This window comes from Haliotis cracherodii, unplaced genomic scaffold (genome assembly GCF_022045235.1).
Source record: "Haliotis cracherodii isolate W230 unplaced genomic scaffold, xgHalCrac1.p SCAF_3, whole genome shotgun sequence".
Taxonomy (NCBI): Eukaryota; Metazoa; Mollusca; class Gastropoda; order Lepetellida; family Haliotidae; genus Haliotis; species Haliotis cracherodii.
In genome coordinates, this window is record NW_027266286.1 from 28337591 (window position 1) to 28361161 (window position 23571).

The 23571-nt window shown below is 38.7% G+C and overlaps 2 protein-coding genes across 2 annotated transcripts; one reads left to right on the forward strand and one right to left on the reverse strand.

The window, feature by feature from the left end:
- The first annotated feature begins 1022 nt into the window (after positions 1–1022).
- On the forward strand, positions 1023–8835 carry LOC139475833 (beta-1,4-N-acetylgalactosaminyltransferase bre-4-like). The gene is made up of 7 exons (XM_071259033.1): positions 1023–1140; positions 1778–2010; positions 2293–2480; positions 5390–5512; positions 5874–5978; positions 8569–8694; positions 8811–8835. Exons 1-7 carry the CDS (start codon positions 1023–1025, stop codon positions 8833–8835), a joined length of 918 nt encoding a protein of 305 aa, XP_071115134.1.
- A 2290-nt stretch (positions 8836–11125) lies between these two features.
- LOC139475336 (beta-1,4-N-acetylgalactosaminyltransferase bre-4-like) lies at positions 11126–19606 on the reverse strand. Its single transcript, XM_071258560.1, has 7 exons — positions 19339–19606; positions 17001–17233; positions 16230–16417; positions 14318–14440; positions 12753–12857; positions 11380–11512; positions 11126–11137 (listed from the first exon to the last, which is right to left on the reverse strand). The coding sequence occupies exons 1-7, from the start codon at positions 19604–19606 to the stop codon at positions 11126–11128; spliced, it is 1062 nt and encodes a 353-aa protein (XP_071114661.1).
- Positions 19607–23571: the final 3965 nt, after the last annotated feature.

The window sequence follows — 23571 nt, forward strand, 5'->3', positions numbered from 1 at the left end:
CGAGAAGTAGATTCACCGACTTTGCATCGGTGTCAAACTCAATGGTTTTAGACAAGACAAGACAAGACAACACAATGTTATTCAGTATAGAGGCCAGTGGCCCAAAATACAGACAGACATATAAAGGTTTCATTTCTGAGCGCTATTTTGCATCCATACACACAAACACACACATACATGATATATATATAAATATATATATATATATATATGTATGTATGTATATATATACCGTATGTAGCATTCTTGGAAAATAGGTATATTAAGTGGTATCGAACATATTTCTTATATTTTGCACATTGAATAGGTATAAACAGAGATCACTTATTGTTTGTGTATTTTGAGTCTTCATAATATTTATGAATATGTTTACTGCACTGTCATTTCTGATGTATTTACTAATATACTTTTTTCTCATAGAGGTATATGCATCACATACAAGTAAAACATGAATTTCGTCTTCTAAATACATTTTGTCATTTAGCCTACAATGAGGGCAACGGTCATATATAGTATGGTTTTAGAGTGATTACTAAATGTAATGTTCCATTGATCGTATTTAGTTTCAAGTATATCATTGCCTTGAAAAAATCATAGAGATATAGCTGAAACTGTCTGTGGAGGGTCACGGTAAGTATGAATAGTAAGCAGTAACCCAGATTGTGTTGTGTAGGAAGCGCCACTGCGGCCATCATGAGAATAGACAAAATATGCATCGCTTCGATGCTAACATAGAGCTATTGTATATAGGGTGTGTAACAAACATATTACTGCTCTCGTGTCTCACAGATATCGTTTATCTTTAAACTCACTTTGTTTTTAAACGTATACATCTCGCCTTCGCTCCACAGACACGTTTTGACTCGTAACATAAATTGCAGCTGAAAGACATGTACACTCGTGTAGTAATCTCTATCCATTCTTCAAACAATATTTTACTGCATTCCAGGTAGTCCACAGCTGTTGTGTCTGGATAATTACAACTGGACCTATAACGATTAACATTTCCACAGTTTGTCAGCATGGTCAAGTACAAGGGCATACTACTGGTTGGTATGTTCTTGGCTTTCATGACCTCTTCCTACATCTGGTTGGGACAAACAGTTCAAAATCGCTGTCCTTTGATACCTCAAAACCTACGTAAGTGGATAAATAATTAAGGCAAATCAAATTGTTGTTTTTTCTTATTATGTTGAAATAACCCCCAGGTTATGAAAAAATGTTGTACAGTCGACAAACTAAAGAGATAGTTTCGAGAAACGAATAGAGAATTTGGTTACTCAGTGCAGGCTCAATGATGAGTTCACCCTTGTCAACGGTGTTTGGCACCAGCAGTTTATAACACATGTATGATCAACTTTGAAATGTTTGATAGGCAATACTTAGAAACTCAATATTGTCGAGAAATGCAAAACAGCATTAGTCGAAATATGAAATCTACATATACTTTAAAGCAGGTTACATTTACAGTATCCATGGGGATCAAAACTTCAAGGGAATCAATGCTCGGGTTAATTGATAGCTCTTGCAAATGTTATTTATACTGTGTATTTCATAACACTTCGTTTTAATTCTCCTGAAAGAACTGTTTATCAAACTGATAAATGATGATTGCTCTGATCACACAGGGATGTAACAATGTCAAAGTTTTAAAAATTGAACTGTTACAAAGCCTTGTCCTAGAATAAAAAAGACATTTAAAAATAGATGGTAAACTTAACTTTAAGACGACCGGTTTGTTTTATCAGGACATGTATCATGCAGATGAATGTTTCAGTGGGGGCTATTTCACCACGGATGAAAGCTTTGTCTTTTGAGGAACTGGAAAGGCAACATACAGAACTAAATCTTGGTGGTCGATTCACACCTCTGGGTTGCATAGCTCGTCACCGAGTGGCCATTATTGTGCCCTATCGCGACCGAGAGTCCCATCTCAAGGTTCTCCTCAACAACCTTCATCCCATGTTGCAACGACAGCAACTAGATTACGGCATCTACGTCGTGGAACAGGTAAAATTATTTCAAATATCTATGAGGAAACTCACGCTCTTGGACACACATGGATAAAAATCAAATTCAACATTCTAGACGATTACGATTAGGGACATAAAAAAACACAAGGAGTAATTACTCTGGTCAATTAAATAATGAATCCAAACAGGAATGGAACGAGCCACCTAGGGATTCACAGTATACATAAAATATTATTAAAACACACCAATACCAATAATGATATATATAGTTTATGTAACTGATGCTGTTTGAATTGAATTGGGAATATCCATATTGCAGGCTTTGCCAGTCACATTCAACAAAGCCACAATGATGAACGTAGGATACACAGAGGCATTAAAGGACTTTGACTTCCAGTGTGTTATTTTCCACGATGTGGATCTCATCCCCGAGAATGACAATAACCTATATACTTGTCCTGTGAATCCACGTCATATGGCAGTTGCTACTGACAAGCATAATTACAAGTAAGTATCGGTGGTGAAATGGTCTAGAGGTTAATGCGATCGCTTGTCATGTACATGGTCCTTGTTTGATTCCTGGTGTAACAATAGACTGGCACGGGCAACCTATTTCTTAAAAACGTGTCTTCATTGTATTGTTTCAACATTACACGTCATATGTCACAGATTGCCTTCGGTTAATAAGTTTAGTTCTTTTTCAATAAATCCGAGGCGACACCAATTTTTCTTGTTTACGCGTCCGTGACCAAGGCAAAATAAGGATACTATATATGACAATTAAAACTTTATTTTTCAATACCAGACCGATCCTTGTGTCTATTAAGTACACTGGTATTTGAATAAAAATTAAACATTCCGATCAACTGAATAAACATACACAATGAAATCAAACCCAGATACTCTTTGAAAGTCAGAAGAACAATGTCAAACAGTGCTCAAACCAATAAAATGGCAGCACATTTTATTTCGACCGACCCACTGTTAATGGTGATAGGAAAGTAAACGCAGAAAAACCGTTCTGAAAAAAATAGCTTAAACTATCAGCATGTCAATATTCCCGTCCGACTGTCCTCCCGTTTCAATATCCAAAATAAGAGTTCACTCACAGTTAAAAAATATGGATTGGAAAATCTTAATGTCATTAGACTGAACCTGTGTATTATTAAGTTGCTGCACTTGCTGCTGAAATAAATACCAACGCCAACCGTACTGGCAGAGAGTATGACAGACGGTGGTGTAATTAGATTACAATAAAGACTAATGGAGGATATATACATGTAACTGTCAGACACCCATCTGTCTGTCAGTCGGTCCGCCTCTCGTTTTCTATTTCCTGAGCATAAATCAAAATGAGTTGATCAGTTTTGCTTGTATTGCTCATTCTTTGCATTTTCAAATTGAATAAATCATGTTTAAAATTATGGTTGTATTTGGTAGAGACGCGGGGTGGTTTATTTTTAAACATAATGTGTAGTCATATGGTTCCAGAAGCGTTCAGACTACCAGTTGAAATGCTGCAAACAGTACAAGTTGGCTGGTTATAAACAACTACATCAACACAAAATTGGGAATAAGACATATATACGCATTTATCTACATGACGAAACGAATCTGGGATCTATGCATTTTCAACAGAGTCAGTCTTTGCATTACAGTTAATGTGTTCGTGACATAAACTAAACACGTCAATATTCGCGTTGAAGAGTTATTTTTCATTTATGAATTAACATGTTTACGGTACAGCAATTTGCTGTACTTTGATGCCTCCATTAAGGAGTGACAGAAACCCCTTGTGGGTTCCAATCCAGATTCGCCCCGATTAGGATCATTACGATAAGCATGGAATGCTTTGGACCATTGCTTTTGTTAAAAAGGAAGATGTAGCAATCAGCGACATGGCGATTCAATCCTGTTTTGGACTGACCAATTATCCACCTACATTCCAATAACCATACATGTGGGGAAAGTGATTGTGACCATATAGGCAAACGCAGACCTTGCAAGCACAGCAAGACAACAAAACCGTCTGTCCCCTCAGGTTACTCGAACCTTATCTTAGACGCTCGGCCAAGGGGTTTGAAATCTAGTTGACCATTAATCATGGCTTAGAAAAAACAGTTGGTTCTGTCGGAACCTGCTGCCCTGGCGGCCATATCGCACGACAATCGACAACGACATCCCCAATCATAATATACGATGGTCACACCATTCACAACGCCGAAGTCAGTAATATTCCAGCTTTATCATGGCGCCCTGTAAATAAAAAACAGTGGTTGATATCATTTGAAAGTCACACAACGTTGGGATACGATGACAATCAATCAGCCAAATTATCAATCTCCAATCTAATCTGTTTATATTGCGCCGAAGTTTCAGTTTAACTGTGCACAGGCACTATACATGCAACATATATACATCATATACACAGAATGCTCATTAAGAAATTGTTGCTACAGGAATTCAGAATTGGGAACTGGTAAGTTTTAAGATTTTTCGACATGATGCTGGCGTTTCTGATAATTTGGTGTGTCCTGGAACGGATTTCACCTGAAGCAACCCATAGTTGTTTTGCCCTGGGTCTTTTATCAGAAGCTCTTCATCTTGTGAAAGCAGTATATTGTTCCGACATATTTGCGCAATTTACTCAATAATAGAGATCATCTTGTTACGCAATCTCTGACAAACATAATTACTGATTACCACAGTAAAAATCCGGGGTAGAATAGGTCTTCCGCAACCCATGCTTGCCGTAAAAGGCGTCTATGTTTGTCGTAAGAGGCGACTAAAGGGGTCGGGTGGTCAGGCTCGCTGACTTGGTTGATGCATGTCATCGATCCCAAGTGCGTGGATCGATGTTCATGATATTAATCACTGGATTGTCTGGTCCAGACTCGATTATTTACAGACCGCTGTCAAATAGCTGGAATATTGCTGAGTGCAGCGTTAAACATCAAACCAAGCAATCAATCTTACAATAAGAGGCTGGGGATAACCGTTCAGTTCTTCGAGTTAAAAAATAATGAAGTTTGCAGTCAAGTTTATAAAAGTTCTTAAGTGATCATGAGTTGATTGAAACTTTGTAGAAGTTCGAAAATATTTGTCTTCGATTAACTCTTGTAACATGGATGTTGATTTTGTAAGACGGTCATTGATATTGGACTATCGATATGTGCAACAGTCCTCATATATTTTAGCACATAAAAGTAGGCTTGAAATGGCAAGGTTAAAATCCAGACTTTGATCAAGCTGACCTTGGAAAGAGGTGGTGGCATCATGCATCCACGGTTTCAGTGTCATAACATCATAGAAGATGTTATCTCACTTAACTCCATCATCCCTACTCGTCACAGAAAATAAGAGCTGGTCAATTACCATATAGTCTGATTATTTGATTATAATATTCGTTCGCACAGACTGTTCTATAACGGCGCATTTGGCGGAGTGCTCGCACTTACCAAGGAACACATGAACAAAGTCAATGGCTTCTCTAATAGATACTTTGGCTGGGGTCTGGAAGATGACGACATGTTGAAAAGGTAAGGTCGTGGTTTAATATGAATAGAAATGCTTCATTGCATTCATAGTGTTTGTCAAATCAGATATTACAAACTTATATGGTGTTTTAAAATTTAAAAAAATATCTTCCTTAAGCGCCTCCGTGCAATGTTGTTTTATAAGGTGGAATGCAAACAGATAATGACTTTGGTCGCTGAGGAAGTAAGAGTGAGTTCGAATCCCCATAGTTATATTATGAAAATATATGAGCAATACGTTTGTGCAGTATTTGGGTATTTCTTGCTTGTTATATTATAACGTCCCTTTCACACTGGCATGCAAACTGTACGGTGCAAACTTACAACATCCCCGAACATTTTACATAATGATTTCTTTTTTCAGAGTTAGATACAGTGGATTAACATTTAGTAGACCACCAGCAGAAGTTGCTCGGTACAGAAGTATATTACACAAGCGAGACGAAACAAATCCAGTAAACAAGGATCGGTAAGTTGAAGGTGATGAGATAAGTTATTAGAATGTTTTATCGACGATCTTACTGAAATATGAAAAAAACATAATATTACAGCAAAAGGTAACCACTCAGTGTAAGGGTGTCCTCGTATTTTAAATGACAAGAACCACAATACCTGAAGTATATCATCATCCTTTACCAATCAGCAAGATCCGTGAGATCAGAACACAACCTGAATGGTTGACAGTACATTTTTGGCTGCTGCGCCTGGTCTGTAGAACATACACCCACTTCGCCTTGAGAAATTCAAAAGAGATGTTCAAACGTACGTTTATGTAACTTTTCCATTGTAATTGCCTGTTTTATTCCCGTGACTGAGCAGTACTGGTTGGATATAAGCCGCTATGTTGATTGGTTCGGTAAGATAACTGGCGTTGGTTCGTGAGTATGTAGCAATCAGATCAGTGGCGGAATTTTAGGCAATAGTAAACATGACAAGGGGAAACACTTTTCGTGCACCGACCTTTACATGTACAACAGACCACATTTCCTGTGTATGCTTGCGTAATTCTCATCCCATACTGAATTGGTTCCGCTACCAGTTTTTATCTCAACTGGGCCGAAAGGCCAATTTGTCCGTTTTTGACGTTTTGGCTGATGGATTCAGCTGAAATTTTTCTGGATGTTTGTTGCTATAAGGGGGTGCAAGTTTGTTCAAGGTATCACTTTTGAATTTCAGTATCGCCGCCAGATACGCATCTTTGATTTTTTGTTTTTATCTATTCATAAATCTTCTTCTACAAAACTTGAAAGGCCAGTGATTTGAAACTGATCTGTCAGAAATTGTTTGCTGAAAATCTTGAAGGTTGAGGTCAAATGGGCAAATTCATTTATCATCCAAAACTGGCTCCCACAGGAGATATCGCTTGGGTGAGATCAAGCGATATCTATACTGTAGATATCGCTGCAATGAAATTGCATCACAATGCTTTGCAGACCATTGTGACGTCATTGGTTACCATGGCGTCACAATCAAATGACATCACTAATGGCTCTGCTACTGAAGCTGTTAGCAGTACTTTTTATACTTAAGACACTGTTTATTACTTTCTACAAACTGAAAAAAGTTGGAAGAATGATGTTGGATGATAAATAAAATCTCACCCTCATGTCTTTTGATATCAAATATATCAACACTCGTTGATAAAAGCAAGCCTCGGAGTTTTCCCACTTTTATCAACTCGTGTTGATATATTTGATATCAAAAGACACTCGGGTGAGATTCTCTATATCTCCAGCGAGAATGTCACGAGACTCCATTTCGAAGGATTCGTTCACAAATGTTCTGTGAGGAAGCAATTCACATATGCTCTCAACAAAAGTTGTGGATGCTCGGAGGTTAACTTAAAATTTCAAACATTGTAAGAGATAATAGCTGTATGATAATTACGAACTGGGAACACGACACAACCGGAAGTGAAGTATTACAGTAGATTTTATGACCACCAATGATCGTAAGATGATCCCGTTAGTCGCCTCTTACGACAAGCATAGTCGGCTTTTATGGCAAGCATGGGTTGCTGAAGACCTATTCTCCCCCGGATCTTCACGGGTCAGTTGCGTTTGAATCCCAAGTTGGGTGAACTATGATGATAAGTTTGTCTGTAGAGTTTGAGACGCGTGAAGATTCCGGGGTAGAACAGGTCTTCAGCAACCCATGCTTGCCGTGAAAGGCGACTATGCTTGCCGACTAACGGGATCGGGTGGTCAGGCTCGCTGACTTGGTTGATGGATGTCATCGATCCAAATTGCGTGCATCGAGGCTCATTATGTCAATCACTGGATTGTCTGCTCCATACTCGATTATTTACAGACCGCCGTCATATAGCTGGAATATTGCTCAGTGCGACGTTTAACAACAAACAAACAACTCTGCATAAAGTATTGCTGCATCTTAGTCAACTTGAAAAACTATCTACTATCTGTCTTTTTTCGATCAGACATAGTAAGAATGGTAAAAAAGAACTACTTGAGATATGGAAATACTTGTAAGAAACAAACCTATGGAAGATATTGAAACGAAACCTCATGGACCTGTATGACAGAATAAGTATGAAAATTGGATTGATTTCATGCAACATATTTAAGGACTTTGTAATTGGGTTTTTGTGTCCTGTCTTTCATTATTGAGTCTTGTCAAACTGTTTCTTTTGAATAAGATAATTTATTATCTTTATGTCATGTACATGTGCTCTATACTTTTTGTTTTGGTAAATCATGAGAAAAGTAAAGACCACACATAAACTCATTGTTTGCCTCACTCATGTGTGACTTTTCAAACAATTCAGCCTGGTAGTGAAATAGACTCAACAAAGAGCAACGGAATAATTTAGGTTGATGAACTTGATGCATCTAATTCTGTGTTTGATAATAAATCACCCTCTATGTCGATGAGGGAGCGTGGGTGGCCCAGTTGTCTACGGCTGTGTTAAAAGCGGCGTTAAACCCAACTCACTCACTCACTCACTATGTCGATGACACATTCCCATAACTAACCGGCCACTATTTCCTGACTTGTTATTGCGATGGGGCTATGAATATTTCATGCTTTTTTATTTTCAGAGTAAAAATTATAAAACAGGTTGCCAAAGGCATGAAAACCGATGGACTAAATTCACTTAGCTATGAATTACTGAAAAAGGAGTACAGAAAACTGTACACCTGGATCTATGTGAAGATAAATAGAAGGTGAGGACACTCAGTATTTTTTTCAAGTTCGATATGTGAAATGTGGTAAAAGCAAGTTCCACCATCTGTTGCAAAATTACAAATGATAATGATGATTTGCTTTCTTTCCCAAACAGATCTGATTTTCCTGAGAACACATGAATCGACGGGTAATGATGAATGGACCTGACCAACATTCACTTTTCCTCAAACATGTTTTCACTTTGTTTAACCCATCCATTTATACAAGAAATATACACCCTCTAGGATGGGTTCATTGATATAATGCGACAACAATATACAGCTCACTTCAAGAAGCGATATCCTAAAACAAGTAACTGTGCAGAAATGGCGAACTCGGTCGATATTCATTATATATACCAACGGGAAAATGTGACTTAAAATACAGTTCAATAAAAATCAATTTATTCTTAAATTAAATAATGCAGCTTTCAATACATGTTCATGAATACATCTCTTCTTTTATGCGGTGATTCACAATTTATGCACTTTGGATGTTTTCGTGTTTATTGGGAGCAGCATGTGAACAGAACTGTAAATAACGCTTACACAATGCCAATGCTTGGTGAAAATCAAAGTCTATGCGCCGTTGGTATTCAGCAAACAGGAATGGCGCAAAACGAAGTTTCAAGACATTATAATGTTCTTCGAGGCACAATTTGGAGACGTAATCTACAGCAGAGCAACATTCATGACTTACCATGGGCAGACCGTACCAGTGTGACGTTAGGTAAACAAGACAACCATATTTGGTTGGTACATCTACGGAATCGATACCAAACTGCCACATTTAAAGCAGACCAATTAATGGCATAATCGTATGCAACCGCTTGCAGGAGCACAACATCCGGCCCCTATGTCCAGCGATACGCCCAATTTTGCTTCCACGTCACCCTGTAGCACCATAGCTTGGTGAAGACAGCCTCTCAGGTTCAGACAAAAGACTGGGACAGTCATCTGCTCACAGATGAGTCCAAGTTTCATCTGGACAACTCTGATTGTCGTGCAAGGGTGTACAGACGTCCAGATAAACGTTTTACCGACGTATGCGTTACTCAACGTCGTCTGTTTGGGGAGTAAATGAAGTGGTATTGGGTGGCATCACAACTCATGGGAGAACACGACTCATCATTGCTAATGACGATATGAATGGAATATGCTTTCAGAATAATGTTCTACCCTTTGTGCAAAAGCAGAGACGAAATGTGTTGTGGGGCAACAGTAACATTGCTATTCTGCCATGGCCAAACGTTTTTAATAAAGATATGCAAATATTTGTGTAATTATGTATGCACTTGGGCAACTAGTGGGATGGGTGGGTCGGGATTGGTAGGGGAGCACGTCTCCTGTCTTGTTTAATCTGAACTGTTTGGCCGCGCATTGTGCGCTTGGATGTATGCTATGTTACATTTGTATCCGGCCTGAGCCGTATAAATAAACTTTGACTTGACTTGACTTGACTTGAGAAGCAGCTTCACGTCAAATATCATGAAAAGATCACTAAAATGTGTGGTTATATTTTCTCAAAATGTATTTATTATTTTATCATCATTATTATTTTAGTCACTGACACATTCTCAGGCACTGTTACATTCATTTGTTCAGGATAAAAAAACATATACGACATTCAGTAACTGTCAACAATTCCTTCCAATAAGTTCTTTGTGCTTTCCAACAATTACTGCTTTCTGTGTTCCACACGCGATGAATCGAAAGAATTTCGACCACGTCCACACTCGAACTATTTTAGTTGCTTAGCTATCGCGTGTATTTTCTACCAGTTTGCACTTTGGTGTTTCGATTCATGAACCGAAAATTATAGTCAATCCTGAAATATATAACGGGTTTTTTATATATCAATGCCGACAGCAGCTCATGTTAAGTGCAAAGTTGCATAATATCATTTCGAGTGATTAAGTGAGTTTAGCTTTCAGCAATATCTCAGCCATATCACGCCGGGGGACACCAGAAATGGGCTTCACACATTGTACCCATGTGGGGAATAGAACCCGGGTCTTCGGTATAACAGGCGAACGCTTTGACCACTAGGCTACCCCCACTGCCAAATATCATTTCGAATGAAAAGTAATCTCCTTTGTAAGCAAAACGTGTTCGCATTACGCCGTCTATTTTAAAGGTGCGCCGAACATTGAAGACATGTATCTTTAATGGTAAAAATAATACTTCCTTATTATTAATGACTACGTTTTATGTAACCTTCTTGGACAATCACCAGGTCGAATGGCCTGACTTCCAAATGCTCTGTATAAGTTGTTGTTTGTGAAACTGGTATTTGTCCATGGCGTTTAAATCTGTAAACGAAAAGGACTTAATCATAATCAACAGCTCGTCAAACAATGTTTATAATTAGCTATATCTGCAGTGGACATACACATGTAGTTCTTATTCTTTCAGTTTGACACATGCAGCACTATGACACGGCCTACAAATAAAAGTCAGGACCATTCAAACCAGTGGTCAATATTATCAGCAACGTTCCACGATCGACTAAGATGATACACAATCAAACAAATCACTGAGCCTGATATGTGCCCGATTTCGTATAGTCGCCTTATAGGCTCCCGGACAAGTATAGGTTACTGGGAACGAATGTGAACATGGAATTAAAAGACATGGACATGAACAACTACGTAATGTTGAAAAGAAAAATTAACACATCCTCACCTCATGTTTGTCATCAACTTGTACATAGACCCAGGTGTACAGTTTTTTATACTCCCTTTGCAAAACATTATAACTGAGTGTATTTAGTCCATCGTTTGTCATGACTTTTTCTGCCTGGTTAAAAAGTTTAAATCTGAAAAAGATCAAGTGTAAGATACATGTACTTTATATATGTGTCTTATGACTGAGTTAGTGACAGAGTTTGATCTGTTAGCAATATTCCAGTAATATCGCGCAGGCAGCTCAACTGCTCCAGTACAAGCATCATTCTGATTGGCGCATTTTCATGAAATGATCCTGGAAACACAGAATACAATAGCACGTTTATTCCACTTCACTTCCAGTTACAGGGGCGGTCGGATAGCCTGGTGGTTAAAGCGTTCGCTCGTAGCGCCGAAGACCCGGGTTCGATTCCCGACATGGGTACAATGTGTGAAGCCCATTTCTAGTGTCCCCTGTCGTGATATTGCTGGAATATTACTGAAAGCGCGGGACTGAAACCATACTCATTCACTCACTTCCAGTTTCAATCAGCAGACTAATTGATAATAATAATCATGCATCCACAATGAGCTCAGCCGTTTGGACCACACCTTTCCTCTTGCACCCTCCCCCCAAAACTTCCTTCGTCATGCAATTGCATCACAATACAATAAAATATATATACATTGAACATACACAATACAGAATTAAAATACAAACGAAGCTCGCGCCTCAAGAGAACTAGAAGAAGTGAATAGCATGCGACACGTATAACATGTAGACTATTTGAAAATATACCGTAATATATGCTTTGTTAAAAATACTAATTGCAAATCTGAGCTCAAAACTTAATTATTTAGTTACAACATACCAATATTTAATATATTAAGGTTATTCGTTCGATGAAGGGGTAAGCATATACTCCGAAACGTTGTGTTTCTCATTATAAAGAAGTTGACATCCATAAATTCTCATCCTTATGTGTATCACTTCTAAATGCCTGATACCAATATTTGTTTACTGGTTCCGTGTCACATCATTCCTGGGATCAATTAGTATGTAAATGGATACGATACATTAGAAACGTTATACAGTTGAGTAGTAACTGATTCGCGTTTATTCGTAGTTAGTTTAAGATTTGGATGAAATAACTTTTTATTTAACACCATAAGCAGCAATAGTCCAGCTTTTATGACGGCGACCTATAAATAAACTAATCCAAGTGGACCTAGCAATACAGGGATTTATATGAAGAGCAACGATCAACGTCGTCGTGGTACATAGTTGGCTGGAGACTCGTTCCAACCAGGATTCCACTCAGCTTTACATACATAATTTCCCATTCTGATAGAGTGTGAACATCCCAAGTGAGCCCTTCCTTTACAACCTACCGAGATTTGTTCAGTGGATTTGTTGCGTCTCTATTGTGTTTTATCATCCTGTATCGAGCAACGGTTGCTGCGGGGCGAGACATTACCAAACCACCTTTTTTAATTCTGGAAAAAGAAATCAAGTGAACGACATAATGAGAACACTGCAAGAATCTTATTGACGATTCGTAAGTCTCCATATCAGTGTTAACTTTAATCCGATCATCTATGCTGTTTGCAATCCCTGCATGATGATTTGATGCGGAAATATGCGGCAATCCAATGTAGACTTCAATAAATCATCTGTTTCAGTATTGAGGCCTCAGTCCCAGGTTCAATCAATACAATGAAGGTGCAACAGCAAATATTTACAATTGTAAAGATCGGAGATTGACTGCATCTTTAATGTAATTTACGAAATGTTTTAGATTGATAACATCGGAGAATTGCAGCAGTGTTATAAAACTATCGCTTCGATTAGCATAAGTATGGTCATTGAAAAATGGGAAATATTTAGAACGAATATTTACATATGCGAAACATATCAATACAAAATGAATTTTCTTTTCAAGTACATGTAAGTTCCAAAATGGACAAAACCAATGTGTCTTATCGATGCCCATTCTCCACCCTATATTATGCACAATTTCAAGTTCACTAATCCTAAATAAGGATGCATAGGTCCAGGCCGTCTACAAGGGTGGCTTAACTTCGGTTAACCTGAAGTTGTCAGATGACCTTTTCTCTCTGGCCTCTTTCAAAGTTAATGGTAGAATTTTGATATCCATTTTTATACATAAAACCTATATGTACATAGCCTGCAAGTTGACTTTCATATAATGTATATTGTAAGCATGCACAAAACCTACAGTTTGACAGTTACGATAAATGAAACACCCATGCAATGTGCGCCTTAGTATATTTCTATGATAATAGGGACTTATTCAACTTCATAACGTTCCCGAGACAAGAGGAACACCTGTGAATATGATAAGGTTTTATCTGTCTGATTCAAAACGTTTCAAAGAGAATAGAACAACGCACACAACGTCCACCATCAAACTCTAATTCTAGCTGCAGTTACTCTTTGCGTTGACAGGAAGTATTGTCTTTGATGGAACGTTTTTAACAAGAAACCAAGTGCCTAAAAGAATATTGTTCCTCCGGGTATATCTGTGAGTTACTATTTTTCACTCTTGTTAAAGGAGTGCATCAGAGAAGTCTTAGGGAACTAGAAATAATCAAATATAAAAATGTATATTTGACAGGCAAGCACAGTGCATGAATGTTTAGTGCCTTGATATGTGCATATAGGAGTCAAGAATTTACACGCTATAACCCGACAACCTAGACACTGCTACTCAGTATCACGAGCCAAGCCAGCTCTTACCCCAAACAGGGTGTGTTGGGGACCCAATCTGTCTACGATTTCGCGTATGACTAAAAAAGGTCATTTTTGGCTTGGACGTGATATTAAAAATAATATACAACGAAGGGATTCCAAATTGGATTAGTATGCCTAATATGCATGCACATCTATGGGAATCTAACGAAACATTGGTGTTGAAATTATACCACAATCTTACCTTTTCAACATGTCATCATCTTCCTTGCCCCAGCCAAAGTATCTATTAGGGAAGCCATTGACTTTATTCATGTGTTCTTTGGTTAGAGCAGTCACCCCTCCAAATGCGTTTTCATAATTAAGTCTGTGTTAAAAAGAATATTGTAATTAAATACATACTAGTTCTATAGTACATCTTGACAATTCAAATGTGCTCAGATGTTTCGTTATAAGTGTATAATATATGTTCGAGGGAGTGCTTTGCAAGATAAGTGTATGATATATGTTCGAGGTAGTGCTTTGCAAGATAACCGTACGTTTGTTTCATTGCAGGATAGCCTCGCACTCAGCAATATTCTGGCTGTTTCGACTCTGGACAAAGCAGTCTGTTACTGTTCAAGACATGTATGTCTACGTATAAGCAATAGAAACGACAAAACCCTTTCCATACTCAATGGAAAAGTTTAGCCATCGATTCCAGATCGGAATCCCTCAGCAACATAGGTTTGTCGTCCTACTGATAAGTTATAATAGCAATACCAAACACGGGTTTACCTTGAATACTGCTGAGTGCATTGTTCAAAAACAAACTATCATACAAAATACCATGTTTAACAATTCATTTTCATTGCATCCTGGTAAGTAATACATCCACCAGCAAGTAATGACGAATTGGACTCCTATTTGAATGTATAGTGAAAAGCATTAACTTTGCAAGGCGTTAGAGAATAACAGCATGCAGTTGCAATCTGATACCATTCGGATCGAGAAATACATGCATACGGCATCCATCTTCCCGAGGCAAGAGAGTTAACTGACTTTAAAAGTCCAGTTTCCGCACTTGCCAAACTAGGCTGGTATTATGGAGTTACATTTTGGCTGGGCTAACGAGTCTATGCATAGTCCAATCAAAATCGCGCACCGAATTCGAAATCCGGTTCGTAAACTGTCGTGCAGATTTCGGTCGATCGCAGGATTTGCAAAGCATGTGCACCGCCAACTCATTGTCAGCAGACATTTTCCAAATCTTTTCATGTTTTTAATCAAGGTGATCACGTGATTTGATGCATTTCGCAATGTAAGACCCGTTTTATCACAATATAGTACTTGATTATCGATCCAATTGTCCTGACTGGGCGCCACCATTTTGTGTGAAGCAAACACAAGTGACACGTGAAGGGGAATCTGATTGGTCCATAGGAGAGGTTTAGAAGGTACATAACTGGTAATAGCCACTGGTGGCGCTACGATCGAGCCCAGTAATTCCAGCCTATTTCGGCAAAGGTGGAAACTGGACTTTTAAAGTCAGTTAACTCTCTTGCCTCGGGAAGATGACGGCATCCTGAAACCAGTTTAAGTACCATGCTTCATGCTAACATAAAGGGGAATCTAAATGCACTTCCGGTCAAATGACAAAACTTGCAGCCTGAGGAAACCCGTGAACAAAACCTTGAAAGTCACAGTCCTCTCGCTATTCGTGTACATTAGCGTTTCAAACTAGAACGCCATATGCCTCTCTACTTCATGAGCAAGAAGTTGTATGCACTTCATGATTGGGACAAAAACAAACATCTCATGGACGATTTAAACTGTATCACATTTCTCTGACTAGCTTCATAAGAAAGTTGTATTCAGTTCTTTAATTTCTTTCAAAGAGGACGTCCTATGCCCCGAGCAGTGTTACATATACACTACGGGTTTAATGACATACTTGATTATTTCTAGTTGGTTACATGGGTGCACCAACACACTTTACACCACCATTAGCTATTGGTTCAGATCACATAGAGGCGTAACTTCTTTCAAATGACCATTCCAGCGACCTTGACCTTGACTTTCACCCACCTTACCACTTCAACCCAAATATGATAATCTTCCAAATTTCATGACAATCACGTGGCCTTCAACCACCCAAAAAGCAATAAAATACTTACTTATAATGAAACTTGTCAATGGAAACTGACAAATGAAGTGGATTCTCAGGACATGTATACAGGTTTTTGTCATTCTCTGGAATGAGATCCACATCGTGGAAGATAAAGCACTGAAAACCATAGTCCTTCAGTGCTTCTTTGTATCCAATGTTCATTAACATGGCTCTGTTGAAAATGGTTGGTAAAGCCTGTAATGTCCAAAATGTTCCAACATCATCATTCTAAATGTTATTTCTTTGAAACCACCAGATGTCACTTTATATTATAAGATGTCTTTAATTATCAAGTTACATGTACAATGAGCCCAAGGTCATCCAAACAAGATTCCCGGATTATTCATTCGATTCCTGGTTACAGAGCCTCTGAGTGTGGTATCACTCCAATGTGGTGTCATTGTATGTCACAGAAACAGTGTGGATAAGTTCCTCATACCAGCAAACGCTAAATAGGCCAAACTGGGCTTTGTAAATATTAAGGTCAATGAAAGAGATCCAGATTTTCAAGGTAAACTGATGTTTTTTCAAAGCCTCTACCCGTTCACCGACAATAACAACCACGTGTTTTTCAAACAATAATGTCGGTCCACTTGATTCGAGAAAACGTACTGGCTTATATTTTGAAATGCATACCTTTTGGGGGGTATTTGGAAATATTCTTTCCACCAAGGTTACAAGTGGTAATACAACATCAGCCTAAAGGTTCCATATACCTTTTCGGTATCTACAGTGAAAAACAGATACACATGTGCAATGTTTGTAATACACGTTTCACCTGTTCCACAACGTAGATGCCGTAATCTAGTTGCTGTCGTTGCAACATGGGATGAAGGTTGTTGAGGAGAACCTTGAGATGGGACTCTCGGTCGCGATAGGGTACAATGATGGCCACTCGGTGACGGGACGTACAACCAACAGGGTTGAAACGACCACCGGGTTTTAGTTCTGTGTAGCGCCTTTCAAGTTCCTGAAACGGCAAAGCTTCCATCCGTGCAGTAATATTCCCTACTGAAACAACATGAACATGATTCCATTCCTGATCGAAAACAGGGACAAGAAACATTGATAACATACATTAAATATATATTAATTACACGTTGTAACTATATTTACATGAACTGAGTCGAGGTTAGGGCGTCATGTGCATTGTATGACAGACAAGAAATCAACACAATGATTAAATTATTAATCCAGTTATTTTATAAATAAAACTAAATATATAGAAAATATAACTTTAATTTCTCATTGTTGGAAGGCGTTTAATAATAGTTTTTGTTTGATTGTTTGTTGTTAAATGCCGCACTCAGCAATATTCCAGCTATATGAGGGCGGTCTGTAAATAACCGAGTCAGGATGTCAGTTTAACGTGAGAGCAGGATTGCTCTTAGACGTTTTCTTGACCCCGCGAGCATAAGTAAGGTGGTGCCAATCAAGGGTCATTGTCAGTCGAATCTGGGAATCGAACGAACAATCATCGGAACTGTGCCTTGGATTCCTGGGAAAATACCCCACAATAGAAGTAACAAGGTAATGACTAGGTTGACTCTTAAACGAACGTGATGCCTCATTGACTGGGTCCTTACGCACATTCCAGGAAAATTTGCAATATTTCAGAACCGTTTGTGACGATATGATTGAAGAAAAACATTATATGATAAAGAGGCTATAACTCTTGCTAGCTGTTGGGTGGTAAAAATCATGTATTAGGAACAAACACAATATGTAAATTTTGCTCACCAAGGTTCGCTAATGACAATAGTTATTCATATTACATGATATATTCTTGCCATCAGAAAACTCGCGTGATAACCTCCATACATTATGGGTAATATTTATTGGGACCCATGTGGAACCCAGTTGGCAAAACCCCTGACAAGCTGTTCACCTGTCCCACTCTAAACCCAAAGTCGGGTCCATCTGTTCATGCTGGCGGGGATCTTGTAACCCATTTACGTTTTCGTCATTCTACAGGGCAGTTTTTCTATCTCTCTTATGTAACTTCCTTACAGCACGCTCACTCACTTCTCAGCCGCTTTATTGTTCACTCGGGTGTGACTGCTTGGTCAGTCAACTTCTATTGTCTTTTTTCTTCGATGAACAAGATTCAACATTCAATCATTTTCTTGTATATCTGTTAAATTTCTTACCAAACGTGCTGGACGTAATTGTATATAAGGAAAGACTTTCTTTATATTCGCATGGGGTATTTGAGCCAAGTGACATTTCTACCGTGTGAATTTTTCAATAGCGCATAGGATATGCTTCTTTATTTTGCAATCTAAGAAAACAACCAAGTTCAGTTATGTCAAAACATGTGATGTTCAACTATGTACACCACTATACCACGCGACATTTTTTAGAAAAAAATGAATTCCTTGATCCATAACATTAATTACTAAAGGTAATGCAATGTTCTCGCGTTTCACATGTTTCGACCTACGACCGACGTTTAATGCTTACACTAGAGGAAATCCCCACCACCACTTGGGAAGGATCTTTGGCAACTATTTGCGTTTACACGAGGAAGTAACCCACTACCCAAATTGGGTAAGATGTATGTTTCAACCTGTGGTACTACGATATGTATGCTTGTACATGCCGCAAATTTCACATTTGTAACGGAGACGGAGAAAAGTTATCATACCTCCCATGTCTGAATGATGAGATCTTATTGGTCCACGTGATCTTGATAAAATACTGTGTATCCCGTCTTGGAGGGGAATATATTTCTCAGTGGAAGAATAAATGCCTTATACCCCGCCACGAGCAAGTCAGGATGCCCGTGGATTTCTGAGAGGCAGAATAAATATTTTATACCACGCTTCAAAGCAAAGAGTCCACGCTTTTTCCTAGTCAATGGAAGTCACATGAAAGAGCGCAAGGTAACCTCAGCTGTTTTCTATACATTTTGACTTTGTTTGAATTATTTTACAATGTCATATTAAAACATGTCGGTGAGATAAATCTGTTGTAGCAGGATAACTCGGGGTACATGGGGTGTTATGCGTCCCACAAATCGGAGGCGTGTGGTATTAAACCGAACAAGGGACGCATAAAACCCCATGTACCCCTCGTGATCCTGCTTTTATTGTCCTGAACATTTGTCCCCTTACCAAGGTTTGGCGATATCGAAGGGCACGAATTTGGAAGAGTCTTATAAGTGTCGGTTGAAGTTTTCATACTTGTTGCACTTTTCGAAATATTGCTCCACTGACGTACATGTAGCAAAGGCTGGTTGAGATCTTCAAACTTCCCCGAGTGAAATGGTTTAGTCAGGAAACCATGTGAAAAGTTGCCAACTGTCCGCTCCAAATATATGTTGCAAATAAAGATCAAGGTGACGCACAACCCCACCAGTAGTAAAGCGTTGTACTTGATCATGATGGAGATGGTGAAACTGGAACTTCAGTCCCGATCGTTGATATCCTCCAGAGACGTCTGGTCTTGATGACGTATCTGTAAAGCAATATAAGAACAAAGGATGATTCTGTTACAAAGTCAGTCAAGACTGGTTGTCTATGAAAAGGTCTTACGGTGAATGTAGTCAATCATGATTAAAACGTTGGTAAAACTCATTTGGTACTGCTGCCAGTCGATTTACAAGTAAGACATCTTGTAACAACGGATAATGACAAACTCAACTGTGAAGAAAGTGTTGATCCATGTCAGTTGGGTTTGTGTCAAGTTTCATGTTGGCTTTGTTTCCAAGGTGAAAAGTGAGTGAGTGTTGGTATGCGCTGAAGTCAGTTATATTACAGCAATACCACAGAAACATGTAAATAATTAAGCCTGAGGTAGGCACATCAGTGGTTTATATAAAAAGCATTGATCGAAACTGTAACGAGCCAATACTTGAGCCGAATAAATTGGGCCCGTCTGAGAACCTTTTAAGACCTTGTAGTGTTGGAACTCACCAATATTCCATCTATATGACGACGATGTGTAAATGCTCGAGTCTGGACCAGATAATCCGCTGATTGACATCATGAGCATTGATCTACGCAATTGGGAAACGATGACATACATCAACCAAGTCACCGAGCCTGATCACCCGATCCCGTTAGTCGCCTTCACAGCAAGCATGGGTTGCTGAAAACCTGTTCTTACCCGGACCTTCACGGGTGTGTGGCTGTATACAGTTAAGGAAGGTATGTATTTTTATTGATGTTAATGTTATGTTGTCTGATTGGGCACCATACATTAGTAGCAAGTGCTAGTGTTTTATGATAATGTGGATGCCACTTCGAACTGTCTCAAATAAATGAAGTAGTCGGAGGGGATACTTCATAGAGATCTTTGTTAATTCTTGTTATCCGTTTTGTAAATGAGATACGAATTTGAATGTTTGAACTTTGAACTTTTTAAAATTTAACAGATATAAATAGATTACTCAAGCAGTCCCCGTTAGATGCCATTTTTTTCATTACGTAATCTTATTTGTAATAAAAACAATATTTAACGGTTTGAATATCATCATTTCTTCATTACTCAATACACTTTGCACATTATGGAAATTCAACGTTGAAAAACATCGTTGGTTTAAGGGGGCGTTTGAATACAACTTTCAGATTTGATGATTCGCACAGTCTGTTGAGTCAGGTGAAAACTGGCAATGAAGTGCGCAGCTTTCTTTTCAAGATTAATCATTTTAAAAAGCGATACATTGCAGATTCTAAAATCGTGTTCATAATATTATTTTTAGAAACGTCCGCAGTTAAAACATTTGTATTTTAGTTTTTGAGGGGAGCTCGAGACGATAGACTCATCGAAACATGTCATGTTTGCTATGTTTTATCATACGAGTCAGCAGATGAAATTAGTTGTAATTACCAAGGACCAAGGTTTCACAGCACTAAACTGCAATGGTTGACATGAGGACGACATTTCTGATGACTGTCCTCTTTGTCCAAGGGGTTCTACTCTCATGACGTTCAAGGTCGCACGTAGACGTATCGATGAAGGTTATGATAATCTTTCAACATAATACTTAGTTTATTAGTAATGTATGGGCCTTATGAAATCCACGATGCTTGCACTCCTACAATACAAAAGTGATAGCCGGAAACTCCATTTGTTTGATAGATCATCTGTATTCTGCGACAGATCACAGGCAACTTATAAAAACACACGTACTTGCCATTTTCAAGTGAAAGATGTCACTAAATATGTATGTATGCGTAGTGTGTCAATGCATCACTTGTGTTTTGTGAAAAATAGTTGTGTCCATCGGGAGTAGAGTAGACGTTGCAGAGTACAATTGCACAGTGCTACCGACATTGCCATTCAAATGGCGGGACAGTTTTTAATTATAAGTTGACGCACCGGTGACAAAAATGATGTCAGATGCAATTCCCTTTGCGTTATTTTACCGTGTTCTTTTAAGTGAAAAATTGGCTTGCCTTTGCATGTTTTTGTGACAGTTGCCACCTTCGTCCTCTAAAATATAGTGGTGCGTGAAATAATGAAATTCACTATGAACAAAATAAAAAATATAAACTTACCTTTAATGCTCGCTTCACGTGTGCCCTTGAGGATGTAAACAGCGACACAGTGATGTCATGGCTAAAATATCCTTTGGATACACATTTGTGTTGACATCGTGCTCTTCCCACTCACAGAGACTCTACCGCACACTATTTGTACACCGTTTTGGTGAAGAAATCGACAACACAAATGTTTTAATATAGCACGCCATGAAGCCACACCGTGGCTCTGTAAGGTTTTATATAAAAGCTAGAACAATCAATGAACGGAATATTAGTTAGAAATCAATGGTTTCAGAATTCTGTATCCATGGTGTATTAAAGAAATATGAGCTTCAGTGGCTCGCTTAATTGGAAGTGTGTTGTTAATATTTCCAAAGATCAACCAACATATATCGATTTTAAATGGTTCCAAAACAATGCGTAAGGAACTAACATTTAGCAAACGTTTTGTTAATATCGACATTTGAGCATGCCAGTGTGACGTAAGGTCATACTTTACAGCTTTTTTTTACTGGTGATTTAACTCGAAACATATTTTGTACACAAATGAACGTGACAATTAATTATTGGAATATGTTGTGCATCAAAACCAGAATGGGCGACATATATCAATACCGACACAAAATATGGAAACTGTTGAAATGACTGTCTTGTGGCGATAAATGGCTGGAAAATCAATTTCGGGCGTGTAGATCAATAGCTGGTGTGTCCACCGTGTTGGGCGATACATTTCATTTTGATTAGATGTTGCGTTCACATGCAACGCCACGGTGTTGAAAATGTACACAATGTACTTTCAATCAGTTGTTCCCTTATTTTATGCCGGTAGGAAATATATGTCGACACTTCGTATCCAAACAGGGGGTCCCGGGATGGGTTTGGTTCGACACAAGTTGGCTCAGGCGCCAGAATTCATTTGCAGTGTTGCGTGTCTTATGCCGTGATTTTATGGTCGTTGTTTCGAATGAATCTTGCCATTTATTTCGCCCTCATCTTTATCCTTGGTTTGTAAGCACATTTCCCGTGCTGATGGGTTTCTCTTGAGCTTTGGACTCTTCGTCACTACTATACTCCCACATTGTGCTGACACACTGTCAGCTGTTGCTTCGACTTTTCAATCGGTTTTCTGTAAAACACGATCTTGTGTCATGTAGTATTCTATCAAGTTAGTTCAATATAACTCAGGGGTATCGAATGAACCTTCTATACAATCTGTTACGCCTTCACAAATCAACAAGGGTAGATATTTGACTGCTAATAAATAACAAGCCGTATTGAAGTAGCACATGTAATGCTTTGTTTGAAGTATTTTAAGCTGTCCGTTTAAACTTTAATACGCAAAAGCATGATCTGAGGACAAGCCTTAAAGCCGTATTAAACGTAAAAAATGACTGATAATGTATGAGTCGTCTAAGGCGCCGCGATTGGCTGTGCAGAGTTGCGTCCCCTGGACACGCCAGAAACCTATGATTGTGGGTTCGAATCCCGGTTCACCCCGATTATGTTTCTAGGTTTGTCAGCACCATACCCGTGCTCGTGGGTTTCACCGAAGTGGTAAACGTTTGAGACCTGCATCACTTCGGGCTTTCCTCCCACATTAAGCTGACACGCCGTGATATAACTGGAATAATGTTAAAAGCGGCGTAAAACCCAACTCACTGACTGATAATGTATGAGTTTAAAGATCAAAGAACAAAGGCCACATAAGGATCAACATTGAGCATATTGAAATACATCTCTGCTGAAGGCCACTTATATCATACACCGACACCATACCTTAGTTCACAATTTTCGCTATCACGTTTCCTTCATGTGCCTGAGGGGCAGTCGGGTAGCCTAGTGGTTAAAGCGTTCGCTCGT

Excerpts from the sequence above, each read along its gene's own strand:
- LOC139475833 (XM_071259033.1), top strand. The coding sequence starts at position 1,023 with ATGGTCAAGTACAAGGGCATACTACTGGTTGGTATGTTCTTGGCTTTC. Across the intron at positions 5,513-5,873 it reads GATGACGACATGTTGAAAAG|AGTTAGATACAGTGGATTAA; the intron begins GTAAGGTCGTGG and ends TTCTTTTTTCAG. Across the intron at positions 8,695-8,810 it reads TATGTGAAGATAAATAGAAG|ATCTGATTTTCCTGAGAACA; the intron begins GTGAGGACACTC and ends TTTCCCAAACAG.
- LOC139475336 (XM_071258560.1), bottom strand. The coding sequence starts at position 19,606 with ATGATCAAGTACAACGCTTTACTACTGGTGGGGTTGTGCGTCACCTTG. Across the intron at positions 17,234-19,338 it reads TTCGATATCGCCAAACCTTG|TAGGGAATATTACTGCACGG; the intron begins GTAAGGGGACAA and ends ATGTTGTTTCAG. Across the intron at positions 14,441-16,229 it reads ATTGACAAGTTTCATTATAA|ACTTAATTATGAAAACGCAT; the intron begins GTAAGTATTTTA and ends TTTTTAACACAG.